Source organism: Gossypium hirsutum, chromosome D13, assembly GCF_007990345.1.
Source record: "Gossypium hirsutum isolate 1008001.06 chromosome D13, Gossypium_hirsutum_v2.1, whole genome shotgun sequence".
NCBI lineage: Eukaryota > Viridiplantae > Streptophyta > Magnoliopsida > Malvales > Malvaceae > Gossypium > Gossypium hirsutum.
The window spans coordinates 59,896,434-59,912,376 of NC_053449.1; the positions used below are offsets into that span (position 1 = coordinate 59,896,434).

Here is a 15,943-nt window from a genome sequence, read left to right on the forward strand (position 1 = left end):
GTTATACGCTCTAGTTCAGATGTATTTTGACTACTTTCTTGGTTCTCAATGTTCCAGCAAAACTGCAGGCAAAGAGTCAATGTTCTCAGTTAATTACTTTAAATTTGCCTTTGGGTCTAAGGCTGTCTTCAAACAAATCATGCTGCCATGGCAAGCTCCTGGTTTTGTGGGAAGACTAATAAAAGCAAACATGATGTGTCAGCTTATTACTTAGGAGCAAGATCACAGTCTCCAACATGAATCATGATCAGCTAAATTCCCACGGAACATTAAAACAAAGGTAGTAGCAGTGGAATCCAGTTCTGTAAAAGGCTAAAGCAATCTACCAATATATCAGTAGGTTCAGCTACTAAGCAGAGATAAGAGTTGAGGATTAATTCCAATACATTTAAATCAGTTGTATACAATGACTACGGGCGAGTAAGCCAGCTCTGAGGGATGAGAAAGAAGCTACTGGGGAAAAGGCCGTGAATAGAACAGAACAGGAAAAAAAAACCTGAAACCTTGCACAGAAAGAAAAATCCATGAATAGCAAGGGTATCCACAAACATAGTGACGTTGAAATTTAAAGAAATGCATCTTTGTTGTATGAAATTCGTTGGTAATTAGCATACCATTTACTGCTATTGCTGCTTTTTCTGTATTTCTAATTCATCTGTTTGAGTCTCCCAATCATCTTAACATTTTAGCTCTCGCTAGTTTACCCATGAAAACACGTCGATTTACTAGGGTTCTTTCTATTATACTGGAGACTAGCAGAGAAATTTTTTTATTATATTGGAGACTATAAGAGAAAATTCAAATTAAACTCCAATCTTAACAATGATACATCATCCCACTGTCGGATTAGCACCAACTTGAAAGACAATAGAAACCCAAGAGAAAAAAAAGAGCTTAAAACTAAAATAAAAATGGCAGATAACTAAGTGGACCCTAAAAGTACACCGATATTAGCTAAGACATTGAGAAACCTCGTATAATAGAGGGGCTGATGGTTCTATCTACTTGGATCTCTGTCTCATCTTTCGGCGCTTCCTCTTCAATCTTCTCATGCGCTTCTTCTTCCACTGTTACATATCATGTAAGATGCCATAAATGAAATATCATTCAAAGATCTATTATATAAATAAGAACAAATTGAGACAAAAAGGAAAACAGCATTACCTTGGCTCTCATGGTGATAGGATAAAAGGAAACTTGATGTCGCCTTCTTGGTTATTCATTAAACCCTAGCCGGATGCAGAGGCGGCAATCAATTGCTGGCAAGGACTTTTACCATCTACACCTATCACTACTAGGTGTCACAGGCTCTTTCTTCTTAGTCGAATCGCGACCAGATTTCCTAGAACTCCCCTTTCTCAGCCGAACGACAATGTAGCAGAAGGTCGGGGAAAATCTAACGGATTTGGGGATTTTGATTTGGGAAAAAAAAAAGAAATTTCGGGAAACTGATTTGGGATAAAACTAAACCTAATAAAAATGGCGCAGTTTTGTTAAAAATAAAAAGATATTTTGCGACGTTTTTCTCATTAACGTCGCTATTGCTTTATTGACGGCTTAACCGTATGCGGTGCTTTCGGTCCAAATGTCACTAAAAACATCACTAAAAGCTTAATTACTTACATATATTAACATATAACTTTATCCTAAAAGAATAAAAGTAAACTTATTTCACTAAATGAATTAAAAAGGTAAAGGTTTAAGCTTTAAACAACCATTAAGTCTCTTTATCCTACTTAATTAATTAGATGGGTTGTTGTTGCAAAAAGCTATCCCACATATTTGATTTGTGCTTTTAAGGAGTTATGATGCTATACCTCGGATTCTCATGTCTCTTTGTTTAATTAATTTATTATTTGATTTATCATTTTTATTTATTTATTTATTTTAATTCTTTACATGCTGTGGCTTATATAACTTCTTTTCACAGTGCAAATTTTAATAGTATAATTCATCTATCTATATTGATATTTTCTGTATTCTACTTTAATTACTCTTCATATAATATTTACCCTTCTAAGTTCGAAGTCTCGCCCAAAATTGAGAAGATTTGGATAAAAATATTAGGCCCAAAAAATGAGCATGAGCAAAAAATTAGGCCTATTTAAAATATAGTTCAGGTTCGGGCTTGAACATTCAAGGCCTCGAGCCTGACCTGGCCCAACCTATATTTTAAGTTTATAATAATTTATATTATGTAATTTAGAACACATTAAAAAAATAAACTTATACTAAATATATAATACTACTCTAATGTAAAGATTAAAATAATATTAAGTTGATTATATAAAAATATATATGAATTATTAAATATTAAAATAATTAATATAAATATTTTTAGAAAATTAAATGTGTGCGGGCCTAAAATGAGATTAAGTTAGTCACTTATAAATATGGACGGGTTTGGGCAAAATTTTGAACTCACATTTTGGGTCGGATCAGACTTAGACAAATATGAAGTATGTTAATAACATGCTCAAACCCGACCTGACCCAACTCATGAGCGCCTCTAATTTATATTGTATAAAAAAAATATTAGATTTACAATTAAGATTGTACTAGTAGAAAACCCTAACATGTTTTTCACTCTTACACATACTTATTATTAATATTAAAGCTATAATTGCGAGGGAAAATATTAAAAAGATCGAAAGCTTATTATTTTATTATATCTAAAAGTTTATTATTTTATCATTAGATTTAATGTGTATTATATGTATTAGATTAAAAAAAAGTTATTTTCATATATAAGATTAATATTAACAAGTGTTTACAAATATTATTCAACGTTTCCCTTAATTAATTAACAAATAATATAAAACATACATATATCTAATGAAATTACGAAATGAATAAAAAATTTACTGGCCAGTCGAATTTTTAATACTCGGTAAAATATTATAGAAGTACTGTATTAAGAGTGAGATTGCATTTTGTCTCATTTACTAAAAAAATGGACAAATAGATCGCTATACATTAAATTAAAGAGCAAATTAGTTTTTTCTGTTAAAATTTTCTTTCATTTTCACAATTAAAAGCCGATATGTCTGATGGAATAACCAAATAACTGCATTCTAACATATATGACCAGTTTTTAATAGTAAAAATTGATGAACTTTAAAAAAAATTAATTTACTCTTTGATATAACGTACTGTATTGAGATTAATTTACTTATTTTTTAAAATAAAAAATAAAATACAAATTGACCAAAAATTAACCTAAAATTCTTGTACGGGTTTATGAGTTTTCTTTCTTCCCATTATCCATTCAGCCTAAATGTACAGTTTAGTAGTTCGAAGGTTTCATTCATGTTAATTAAATATTTATTTTTAAATTCGTTTTGTCACAATCATATAAAATTCGTTGACTTATAACTATAAACTATATTTCCGTTGAGTGTTGACTTATTAAATCTTCAAATATAAATCATTAATAAAAAGCAATATATTCATTAGCAAAAATCTAAACGAAAATTCTGAAATCTTTGTTTTTTAAATATATAATTTAAATAAATATAATTAACATGCTCCAAAATCTCTATTTTTATATTTTAGTCCGGTTTAACACACCTTCAAGGTCATGCGGGATCCACATGAGCATAACAATATCATATTTATTGAAGGAATGACGGAATGAGCATGCTCATTTTCATCTCGCAGGGTTTGCAGAACAATTCTCAAATAATTAGCATGCTCATTTTCATCTCGGAAATATACCAAAATATCATCAATAAATACCACCACAAATCTATCTAGATACGGTCTAAAAATTCTATTCATCAAATCCATGAACACTGCAAGTGCATTTGTCAAACCAAATAGTATAACCAAAAATTCATAATGTCTATACCTGGTTCTGAAGGTTATTTTCAGCACATCAGACTCTTTTACCCGTAGCTGATAATAACCAGAATGGAGATCAATCTTTGAAAACACGATAGCACTTTTCAGCTGGTTAAATAAATCATCAATGCGAGGCAACAGATACTTATTTTTAATTGTAACCTTGTTTAATTGTCGATAATCAATACACAGTCTTAAAGACCCGTCTTTCTTCTTAACAAACAGTATTGGTGCACCTCAAGGTGATGAACTAGGTCTTGTAAAACCCATGTCAGTCAGTTCTTGCAACTATGCTTTCAACTCTTTTAATTCTGTCGAAGCCATTCTGTATGGTGCTATAGATATCAATGTTGTTCTCGAAACAAGATCTATAGAGAATTCAACCTCTCTAACTAGCGGTAACCCGGGCAATTCTTCTGGAAACACATCAGGATATTCACAGACTATTGGCACTGATTTAATTTTTGATTCAGACAATTTAGTATCCAACACATAGGCAAGGTAGGCATCACAACCTTTTCTGACATATTTCAGTGCTAACATGGGTAATATCACATTAGACAAACAATCTGAATTATCAAATTTAACACAAAGCATCATACCATTCTGACATTTCAACACAATATGCTTCTGTTTACAATTCATTACAACATCATGCTGAGTCAACCAATCCATACCTAGTATCACATCAAATTTATTAAATGGCAATAACATCAAATCAGCTGAAAAGTAGTAACCCGATATCATTAACGGACAATTCTTACAAATTTTATCAACCATCACACACTAGCCTAGAGGGTTCGGGACTTTAACCACGAAATCAGTGGACTCAACAGGTAAAATTTTATTAAATGCTAAATTCGTGCAAATATATGAATGAGTTTAACCAGGATCAATCAAAGCAATTATATCAGTATTAAAGAGAGAGAAAGTACTAGTAATCACATCAGGTGTAGAGGCATCCTCACGTGTACGAATAACATATGTCATTACCGGTGCTTGTGCTTCAGATTTGGCGGTTAAATCTTTTGTAGTACACTAGCTACTACTCATATTACCAGGGTTACAAGGTGCTCTACCTCCAGTAGCAGGATTACTCGGCCTTGAAGTCTGTACAATATCTGTATAGGGCTTTTCTGGGCAGTTTTTGATATAGTGGTCATAAGATCCACATCTAAAGCAGGCTCTGCTCTTCACACAGCACTCACCAAAATAAAATTTATTATAGTATTTACATCGGGGTTTGAGATTCCCAACACTACTTGCACTTGCTACGGATGTAGCTCGAGATCTCGAATTAGATTGTTGAATACTTCTAGTTTTCCCGAAATATCCCGTAGAGATAACCGAACGATCATGTTCTTTATTTGACTTCTTTAAAGCCGACGGTTGTGATTTTTCCATAAATATTTTATCCAAAACTCTAGTTTTCATTTCAGCCTGTCTTTTCTCTTTACTAAGCTCTTCAATTCTAAGAATCTTGACTAACAACTTTATGTCTTCATTCAGACCCTCTTCGAACTGTTTACACATTGCAACTTCATTCGGGACACATTCTCAAGCATATTTACTTAACCGAACAAATTCTCGTTCATACTTAGATACAGTCATATGACCCTGTTTGAGTTCTAGAAATTCGTTCCATTTCTGATAAAAAAACCTCTGGCTGATATATTTCTTTTTAAACTCAGTTTGAAAGAATTCCCATGTGACTTTGTCTTTCGGTATAACAGAAATCAGTGTATTCCACTATTGGTAAGCTAAGTATTTTAGTAATGATACAACACATTTCAGACATTCATCAGGTGTAGAAGATAATTCATCTAAAACCCAAATAGTATTTTCTAACCAAAACTCAGCCTTTTCCGGATCATCATTAGTAGTAGCTTGGAATTCTCCTGCCCTATATTTTCAAATTTTATCAACAGAAGGCTTACCAGTTCTATAAACTATTCATTCATCATCTGATAGAAGGCTTTTTTAGCCTCTCCGGGTCGGCCCTCAGATACGGGCCTTTTACTACTGGATACTTCAGTTTAAACAAAATCTTAAGCATAGCTCTCAGCTTCCTTAGATTCAGCTCGGTTGGAACATGGTTATAGAGTATTACCAAAACTTACGGAATGAATAAATACATTTTATATTATTTTATCATACATGTCAAAAAATTTATAGTAAAGTCCCCTATTAGGGCCCTCGAAGCCCAAAATATACATAAGAAAAAAGTCAAGACTAAATCAGGAACTCAAATAATTTTTCAAGAAATTTTAAAATTTTTCCTAGGTGCAAGGGTCACACACCCGTGTGGCTCACACGGCCAGGTGACACACTCATGTCCTAGGTCGCCTGGTATATGAAGTAGGTCACACTGCCATGTCCCTATCCCGTGTAATTCTCTAACTTGTAAAACATTAAGGTGTAGGGGTCACACGACCAAGCCACACGCCCGTGTGGCAGGCCGTGTGAAAAATACTGAGTATTCTGTTTTGAATTTTAAGATGCAGGAGAAACATGCCCATGAGCTAGGCCATGTGTCACACACAGCTGAGACACACGTCCGTGTCTCTGCCCGTGTAGACAAAATAAAGTCATTTTCAAGCCTTATTTCTCACCCATTTGATCATTCACCTACACAAACATTTTAACACATCCAAAAGCCAATCCAAAACATTTAAAATCATGCAAAACTCAAGTCCCATACATACCATATCACTTCATAAATCCACGTTTATGAATTTATCTATTTGACCACGTTTACTTAATATCATATTAATATTCATAAACCAAATTAAGCACTTATATCAAACATGTAATTAAATCATATGTTAATATACCAAAACACATTCATCACAAGCCATTCCAATGGCTATTTACAACCAAAATATTTGGATGCCAACTTTGGCTAACCAAACCTATACATGTCATTATATCCAAAAATAATGTCATAATTATACAGAAGTGAGTCGATGGATAGTGTGAGTGATCTCTGCCAAGCTTCCAACCCAACGAGCTTCCGAGTACTATAAAATAAAGAAAATAAAACCGAGTAAGCACTTTGTACTTAGTAAGTTCGTATAACGTGAAATAAACTTGCCATTCATTTGTACATTAAGTAAACATACACATGCATTCCAAACAACTTGGTCATGGCCTAAGCACACAATCTCATCAAATATGTTAGTTATTCAATTCATGTAAATATCAATAACAAAGATGAGCTCATCAAATACCAAGTTCCATGCATTTCATGTATTTTTTAGATATTGATTTCATGTAAATATCAATAACAAAGATAAGCTCATCAAATACCAAGTTCCATGCATTTCATGTATTTTTCAGATATTGATTTCATTTTGATTTTCACTTGTCTTCATGTCAGAATTTAACCCGTTGAATAATTTGAAATCTGGATGGATACGAGGGTAGTATACATAAAGTGTACAAATCAGAAATCCGTCAATTCATGTCCGAGAGTACTCATTAGAGCACTTAAACAGAAAGCTCTCTCTCAAGCACTATAACGGGAAGCTCATTGAGCCATGTAACGAGAAACTTATCCGGGCTTAAAAACGGGAAGCTCACAAAGAGCCTATATCGGGTAGCTCCGAATAGTACTTAATCAGAAAGCACGAGATAGCTATATAATGGGAAGTTTAAGCGAGCACTAACGGGAAGCTCCAAAGAGCACTTTAATAGGAGGTTCACAAAAAACCTATAAACAGAACGCCCATAAGAGCGTGGGTGTATCTACAACATATGCAGAACACAACCAGTCGAGATGCTCCGAAGAGTATTTAACGGGAAACTCGTAAGAACACTATATCGGGAAGCTTTAGAGGGCTTATAACGGGACATTCTTTCGAGCTATAATATGTCTGCAACATATGCAGGAACATTACCATTTTAGGAAATAGAACCCTGTATCCAATCGAGTTTCATTCATTTTATCGGGACTTATTCATTTATCAGGAATTGTCAGATATGAGGTAAATTATATACACATACATGACATTTATACAATTTACATATTCAACATTCAAATTAAGCACATAAATATACACAATTTAGTTACACAAACTTACCTCGACAATTGTTCGTGAGTTAAAATCTTCTAATCCAATACATTTTCTTTACCACGATCTAACTTCGTCTTTTATCTATTCAAATCTATACGAGTAAATTTAACTCAATTTAATACAATTCATATTCAATTCATCTCAATTCACATATTAGGACAATTTACCATTTTGCCCCTATACTTTTACTTATTTACGACTTCGTCCCTAGGCTCGGAAAATGAAATTCATGCAATTTAAACCTTATTCCAAGCCTAGCCGAATTTTATATGTAACTATAACAACACATATTTTTCACAAAAATTAGAATTTTCCACGAATTTTGCATTTTCACAATTTAACCCCTATTTCATGATTTCATCCAAAATTCCTTAATAAAATACCTTTAAATATCCCCCAAGATCTCAATTTCATCCTATAATAACTAAAATCATGTTAATTCATCAATGGTAAATTCCTAAACTTTCAACAAAATCAAAAAACTATTGAAATAGTAAGTTGGACCTAATTGTAAAAGTCCCAAAACATAGAAATTTCGAGGAAAAAGAAAGAATTAAACTTACATGAAGTTAAAATATAAAATACCAGCTTAAATCCTCTTCAATGGCTGTTTTTGAGCTGAAAATGATGATGAATTTCTCTAGAATCTCTAATTTCCCATTTATTTCATCTAATTTTGGCAAAATTTACAATTTTGCCCTTATTTCATCACATTTCCAGATTTTTTTCTTGTCTTTGCCGCCTCAGCCATTTCATGTGGTCTATTTGCCCTTTTAGTCCTTTATTTACTATTTAGGCTATTTAATCACTTTAGCAAGTTTTATACCTTTTTCCATTTAGTCCTTTTTAATTAATTGACTACCAAAACGTTAAAATTTCCTAACGAAACTTTACTACTACCTTATTGACACTCCATAAATATTTATAAAAATATTTACGGCTCAGTTTATAATATCGATGTCTCGATACCTCCTTTTCTCAATTTCTTGACCTAATAAATCTTTATAAAACACAAATTACTAATTCAAAAATCTCTTAAAAATTATATTTAACTCTTAAATATTAAATAATGAAATCTACGAGATTTTTTTTCCAGATTTAGTGGCCTCAAACCACTATTTTCGACATCACTGAAAATTGAGCCATTACAACCGTGATTAACGATGAAGAAGGGATCAATTTCCAGCACCCTAAAGTTGCTCTGAGTAATTTCCGTCTCATTTAGCATGCCCTCTTGTCCTTGTTCCAGCTCTCGGTCTCCTTAGGTAAACTAGCCTCCATAGCTCCACCCTAGTCTTTTCATTGTTCCTCCTTATCTTCTTTCATTGTTGAACATTATATTAACAATTGGTGCAATGAGCGTAGACCAAAAATGTCTCAGACTCAGAATGATGCTACCCACAATCTTCTTAATGAAAACAACAATATTAACCCTGTCAACTCCTCCACTCCAGCAAATGATGACGATGCCACCAGCACTGAACTCCCTTCAACCTAAACCAAGAACCTTGGCACTCAAACAACACCTCGACCAATTGTTACCCCTATTGAGGATTTATCCCAGTTCATGTTTGCTCTTAATATCTCTCTTTCCACTCCCTTTACCAACATTGCTATTATTACCCCACCAATGGTCTTAGGCACTCCACCTCCTCTTGCTATTGCACAAGATCTCAAAAATGACCTTTTGAGGCAGATGTTCTCTTGTCTAATTTCTCAACCTCAGCCAATTGTCATTATTACCCCCACCAAATCAAGCATCTCAACAACAGCAAATTTTTTGCCCCCAACGCCACAACACTAAGATACGTGTTAGCATCAGAAGTAGCGTTGACCTTCTTATTGACCCCATTTGAAATTATGTCTTAACGAACCAGCTGTTTGGGTTAAAGGAGCACCAACTTCCCACACCCTTGAGCAACCCTTCTCAACACCCTTGGGAAAGGCCATCCGCTCATCTCAAAAAAAACTAGCCACCCATTTTTTAGGTGTGAACACTCCTAAAGTGTAAACATACCCTTAAGGTCATATAGGGCCCACTCGAACATAACAACCTCGTACTAATTAAAGGAATATCATAATAGGCCCTATGGTGCATGTCCTTCACATATTGGATGAGGATAACTTTCCCTTATAGCAATCTGCTATGTCACACCAATAGGCAAGGGGACCTCTCCTATAAATATATTGATTAGAGATGAAAAAAGGATCGATTTTCAACACCTTGAAACTACTCTGAGCAATTGTCGTCTCATTCAGCCTATCTTATTGTCCTTGTTCCAACTCTCGACCTCTTTAAATGAACCAACCTCCATAGCTTTACCCCCACTCTCCTCCTTGTTCCTCCTTATTTTCCCCCTTAGTTCTAACCTTGTATCAACAATTTTCAAAATTAAGTAAGCAATCAATACTATTACTTGGAAAAGTCAACTTGGAGTAATAAAGATCTCTGCTCAAAATTTATTTAATAAGAATTAAAAATATATTGATATTCGGACAACTCTTATTCTTTATTTCTTATAAAAATATTAATTTAAAAAATATATTTAAAACTAATTACACTATATACAGCATTAAAGTTTATAACATCCCAATTTAGTACCAAACCATAGCATAATAGAATGCATATCATGACCAAATCATATTTATGATTTTTTTTTTATTCTGCTTTCTCATATTTCGCATACCCTAAAACAGAAATTATATATTTTCTTTCTTTTTATATTTATTTATTTCTAATTTCCAGTTATCATTACATTTACCTTTTATATTTAGTATTGATCTTTTTCCCATTAAATTAAAGGGAAGTGGCAGACAGTACGTCAATAGTTTTCTATTAATATATTTTTAAATTTTATATATTTTTAATTTAAAAAATAATATAAATAACTTGATATTTAATTAAAAATTAAAAATATATAAACTTACTAAAAAAATACCTCTAAAATGAATCTGGACAAGATTGATGTTCAAGTTCATTCTTGATGTAAAAAATTTTTATTTTTATTAATTTATATATTTTATAGATTTTAAATTTTTATTATATTTGTCGCATCTCATACTGAGATGTTGATACGAAAATGTCATTTTAATTTATGTTTTCAATTTCTTTTAAGAATTAAAAAAATATATCATTAAAAAATAAAATATAAGAATACATTAATACTAATCAATATAGTTGTTTCGATATCACTTATAATTCTGGAGTTTTAAACAATGAGAAATTTATTATTAGTTGATATCGGGGTTAAGGTGTAATACTAAACTTAGAAATTTTTGTTTCATCAACTCGACGGGGGTTGATTTATTTATTTACTATGCATCGCAGGGTTTAAATTCATATACTGTTTCCTTTATATTCACAAACAACTCAGCTACCCTTGTAGTTTTTTTTTTTTGTCCCTCTAATATCTTTCTTTTCTTTTATTTCTTTTTTAATTTGTGTAAAAAACCAAGAGAGATTGAGAGGAAACAGAAAACTGAAAATTGATACAGCAAAACAGAGAACAGTTACCGGCGATATTCCCATTTTGCAACGAAGTCTTCAAAGATGATAGCTTGTTTGGGACGAATCGTTCAGGACACAGACGCCGATTCCATACCCGACGACGACGTTTCCACCCTATCCGAATCCCTCGACCTCCAAGGCACCATCGAGAGCGGCGGAATTACCGGCGTAGCTGGTAAAGATTTCGGTGGTCTTTACTCTGTCAAGCCGTTAGCTTTGATTAAACCGTCTGGGACCGAGGATATAGCTCGGGTCGTTAACGCCGCTTCACGGACTTCTCACCTGACGGTTGCGGCAAGGGGTAACGGCCACTCCATCAATGGCCAGGCGATGGCTGACGGTGGATTCGTGATAGACATGCGTTCGACGGAGGAAAACCATTTCAAGCCGCTGACAATCGATGGCTCTCATTATATTGACGTCTCCGGCGGGGCATTATGGGAAGACGTCTTGAAACGGTGCGTTTCGATGTTCCGTTTGGCTCCGAGGTCATGGACCGATTATCTCAGCTTGACGGTGGGCGGGACGTTATCCAACGCTGGCGTTAGTGGACAAGCGTTCCGTTTTGGTCCCCAAACATCAAATGTAACGGAATTGGAAGTTGTAACTGGAAAAGGAGAAATAACGGTTTGTTCCGAAACCCAAAACTCCGAACTGTTTTTCGGAGCCCTCGGCGGACTGGGTCAGCTCGGAATTATAACCCGAGCCAGGGTAAAGCTTCAACGAGCTCCGGACATGGTGGGTCATTTCAGTATATTTTAACAAAAAAAAAACCTTTTTTAGTGCATGACTGACTCGATTACGCTACGTAATTTAGGGTTTATTTTAAGGTTTTTAATTTTTTACTCGATTTAGGTAAGATGGATAAGGGTAGTGTATACTGAGTTCGAAGAATTCACTCGGGATGCTGAGTTTCTGGTGACTCAGGAAGAAGGTGAGTCGTTTGATTACGTAGAAGGCTTCGTATTCTCCAACAGTGACGACCCAATCAATGGCTGGCCGTCCGTACCATTAGACCCGGACCATGAATTCAACCCGGCTTACATCCCTCAAACCGCCGGCTCAGTCCTCTACTGCCTCGAAGTGGCTCTCCATTACCGCAACAGTGACCGCCCTTCAACAGTAGATACGGTAAACAATTTTTTTTTGCTTAATAGTCTCCTGCATCAGTTCTTATCATACCAAAATAGAACCTTGATTTGATAGCCGTCGATGACGGATTAGATGAGAAAAAAAAAAGTCTTTCGCCGGAATTTGGAAACTGTGGGACCGTTTCTAAATGGGTCCCTTATAAAGGTGGGTCCGTCCCTATTCCCGCCGGAACAGTAAAAGAAGTTCACTAGTAAAACGTTAATCTTTTGGCCAATAATATTTACTTATTTTTAGAAAATAATACTAATTTCTGAATTATTCTTATATAGCTTTGAAACTGACCATACAGTTGATCTATCTTCTATTGGATTTTCTGACACAAAAAATAAAAGCTGTTGAAAGTGCCCATTCTATGGGGGTTTAATTACAAGACTGTGACGCTACTGTCCCTTCTCTCGTATTTTCCGGGTTCTGTCACTTTCGTGAAATCGGGAATTTGTCGAGGTTAAAATAGTAAATAAAACAGCAGTATAATGTTTGTAGCTGGCTGATCATTGAGATTTCGGCTGACGTTTTGGTCCCCCCCCGGGGTCCGCAAATGGCCAAAAAGCCCATCATCTTCTGGAATCTGTAATTTCATTATAATGACATTATTGCCACTGATCATTTTTATGTTTTCCTTCTTTATATTTTAACCATTCATCGTGCAGGCCGTAAGCAGACTTCTTGAACGGCTAGGATCCATCCAACGGTTGAAGTTCCAGTTGAATGTTAGTTACGTGGAGTTTTTATTGCGTGTGAAACAGGGGGAGGAACACGCTAAAGCCAATGGCAATTGGGATAGCCCTCACCCTTGGTTGAATATCTTCATATCCAAATCAAGTATAGTTGATTTTGATCGAACGGTGTTTAGAAAGATGTTGAAAGATGGCATCGGAGGGCCCATGTTGATCTACCCCCTCTTGCGAAGCAAGTAAGTATTCCATTTCACCCCAACTACATGATCGTAACACGTGTGAAGGACCCACGAGAGTACCATTTTATTCTGAGCTCAACTGTAGTTGATGTTAGCGTATAAGCAAACGTAGAGGGAAAAAAAATAAAAATGTAAGTACGTAGTGGGACAAAGATACGGGGTGGGTCCGGGTGATGATAAAAAGAAATTTACTGTCTGAATTGTTTGAAATTCAGACAACAAATAGGGTAGTTTGGTCATTTAGGATAAATCTTTTTATGGGAAATGAGATTTTCCAAGAGAGGTAACTTTCAGAGTCAGTCATTTGGCCATTTGATAAAACGACAAACCAATTTATTCGCCAAGCAAGCTATAATGACACCATAATTTGTCTGGCCTCCAGCAACTATTCTCTCCCCTTCAGGATTAATTTAATCGAATTTTTCAGAATTTTTTGAATTTAGATCATTATTAAATTGAGTTTAAGCAATTTTAAGTCAAATCTTAGTACTTTCTATAAGCATAGACCTTTATTGTTGTTTGTAACTGATTTATGGATGGTTGGTTTTGAAATGTGTTGACAGGTGGGATAGTCGGACATCGGTGGTGCTACCGGAAGGCGAAATATTCTACATAGTGGCGTTGCTCCGGTTCGTTCCTAAGGGTCCAACGGTGGAAAAATTGGTGGCACAAAACCACGAGATCATCAAGTGGTGCAACAAAGAGGGTTTGGATTTCAAGCTATACCTCCCTCACTACCAGTCAAAAGAGGATTGGAAACGACATTTTGGGAATCAATGGACACGATTTGTGGAAAGGAAGACCAGTTTTGATCCAATGGCTATCCTTGCACCTGGACAAAAAATTTTTAAAAGGACCCATATCATCAAACCTTAATTAGTGTACCCAATTTGTAATATTTTTTTTTTGTTAATTCTGCATATGAAATTTTATCTTCTTTGATGTTTCCCATTAAATTGGTGGGTCAGGTCAAGTTGGTTGATAATCAATGTTTGAAAGGAAAAAAAAAAGAATCATAAAATCTTGACTAAATACGCTGATTAATTATGTTTTAATTTATTTATTGGCTTTTTCAAAAGCCAAAAAGAAAATAGAAAACTTGGATTTTTTCAACTAACAAATGATTTGACTAACAAGCTTTTATTTCATTGGTGTAGAGACTAAGTTGTCATTGATGTAGCTTTGAACATGACATGTTTCACTGTACAAAATATGATATAAATACAATAGAAATTATTTGTATTAAAAAGAAAACCTTAAAAAATACATTAACATTGAAATCTATTTAATTTACTACCTGTAACCCAATCCATATGGACCGTTCCATTCTTATGAATTATATATATACCAAGTAGGTTATTGTTTTAAGGTCAATTTAGTATTCATAAGTGCTTTTTGGTGTAATTGCTTCTAAGAAGCAATACTATAAACTACTTCAACTTGTCAAAATAGATTTTTTTAATATTACGTTTATTTTTTTACACAATTCTTAAAATTATCCATAGCCCCTCCCTAATCCATAAATAGGAGGATAATGCGCTTCAACACACTCAAATTCAGGTCTTTTTGCATAAGCAACAATGCACATGCCAATCGAGTTAAGACTGAATCAGTTAATATTAGTTTATTAATTAAAATATAAAACTAAAAAAAGACGTGCAATATTATTTTTAAAGTATATATATTCTCTCTTTTTTTTTGAAAAATTGTTTTTGAGGGTTTTCTAAACATTTGATTATAGGCACGATTTAAAGATTACTTTTTTTTAATTTAAACATTTTTATGATTAATAAATTACTTTTATTTTTACTGTCAAGTTTTGTTTGAAATAACTGCTAGAGTTTACATTTGACATTTAGAAGACACAGATTCAAATCCTATCATTTATTTTCTCCTCTCTCACCATTATAATGATAAAAAAATACATTATACATATTAGAAATTTTATCACACGTGTATATTGTAGAAATCACAGATTTAGAACATAAATGTGTATTTAAAAAACATACAATAAATAATAAAACTTATGCTTTGAAACTAATTAATAATAACACATGAAATATGTACATTATTAAAATAAAAAAATAGATTAAATCGTTTATTATGATGTTGCCATCAATCTTGTGGCACCAACTCAATAAAGTGTACATAATAAAGTTAAAATGTATAAAAATATTATAATAAAGTTTCAGTTGGGTAATAAACTAAAGGTTTTATTGATGTAATTAGCATGAGTTCAAATCTCATTATACATATATTTTTATTAATATTTCTAACGTGAAAAGGTTAAAATATCCTCAATAATATTACTTATTTTAATCATAATTTCCTAATCGAACTGATGATCAATTAACTCGTGACACCAACTCGATTAAGAGGTTAAATAACAGTATAAATATTAAGTTTAAATTTAATTATCTTCATTTTTAAGAATATGGTAGCTGCTTT

General features: G+C 33.6%; 1 protein-coding gene and 1 long non-coding RNA gene across 2 annotated transcripts; one reads left to right on the forward strand and one right to left on the reverse strand.

Annotated features, from left to right (window-relative positions):
* Nucleotides 1–753: 753 nt before the first annotated feature.
* On the reverse strand, nt 754–1,614 carry LOC121225176 (uncharacterized). Its single transcript, XR_005923109.1, has 2 exons — nt 1,165–1,614; nt 754–1,067 (listed from the first exon to the last, which is right to left on the reverse strand). It is a non-coding gene; the product is annotated as an uncharacterized lncRNA (long non-coding RNA).
* Nucleotides 1,615–11,096: 9,482 nt separating this feature from the next.
* Nucleotides 11,097–14,527, forward strand: LOC121225177 (cytokinin dehydrogenase 7). Its single transcript, XM_041109358.1, has 4 exons — nt 11,097–12,165; nt 12,283–12,558; nt 13,230–13,492; nt 14,059–14,527. Exons 1-4 carry the CDS (start codon nt 11,470–11,472, stop codon nt 14,369–14,371), a joined length of 1,548 nt encoding a protein of 515 aa, XP_040965292.1. The 5' UTR covers nt 11,097–11,469; the 3' UTR covers nt 14,372–14,527.
* The last annotated feature ends 1,416 nt before the right edge of the window (nt 14,528–15,943 follow it).

What these genes read in the sequence shown, in the direction of transcription:
- LOC121225177 (XM_041109358.1), top strand. Translation starts at nt 11,470, where the DNA reads ATGATAGCTTGTTTGGGACGAATCGTTCAGGACACAGACGCCGATTCC. An exon ending in TTCAACGAGCTCCGGACATG is followed by an intron (nt 12,166 to 12,282) that starts GTGGGTCATTTC and finishes TACTCGATTTAG; the next exon opens with GTAAGATGGATAAGGGTAGT. An exon ending in GCCCTTCAACAGTAGATACG is followed by an intron (nt 12,559 to 13,229) that starts GTAAACAATTTT and finishes TTCATCGTGCAG; the next exon opens with GCCGTAAGCAGACTTCTTGA.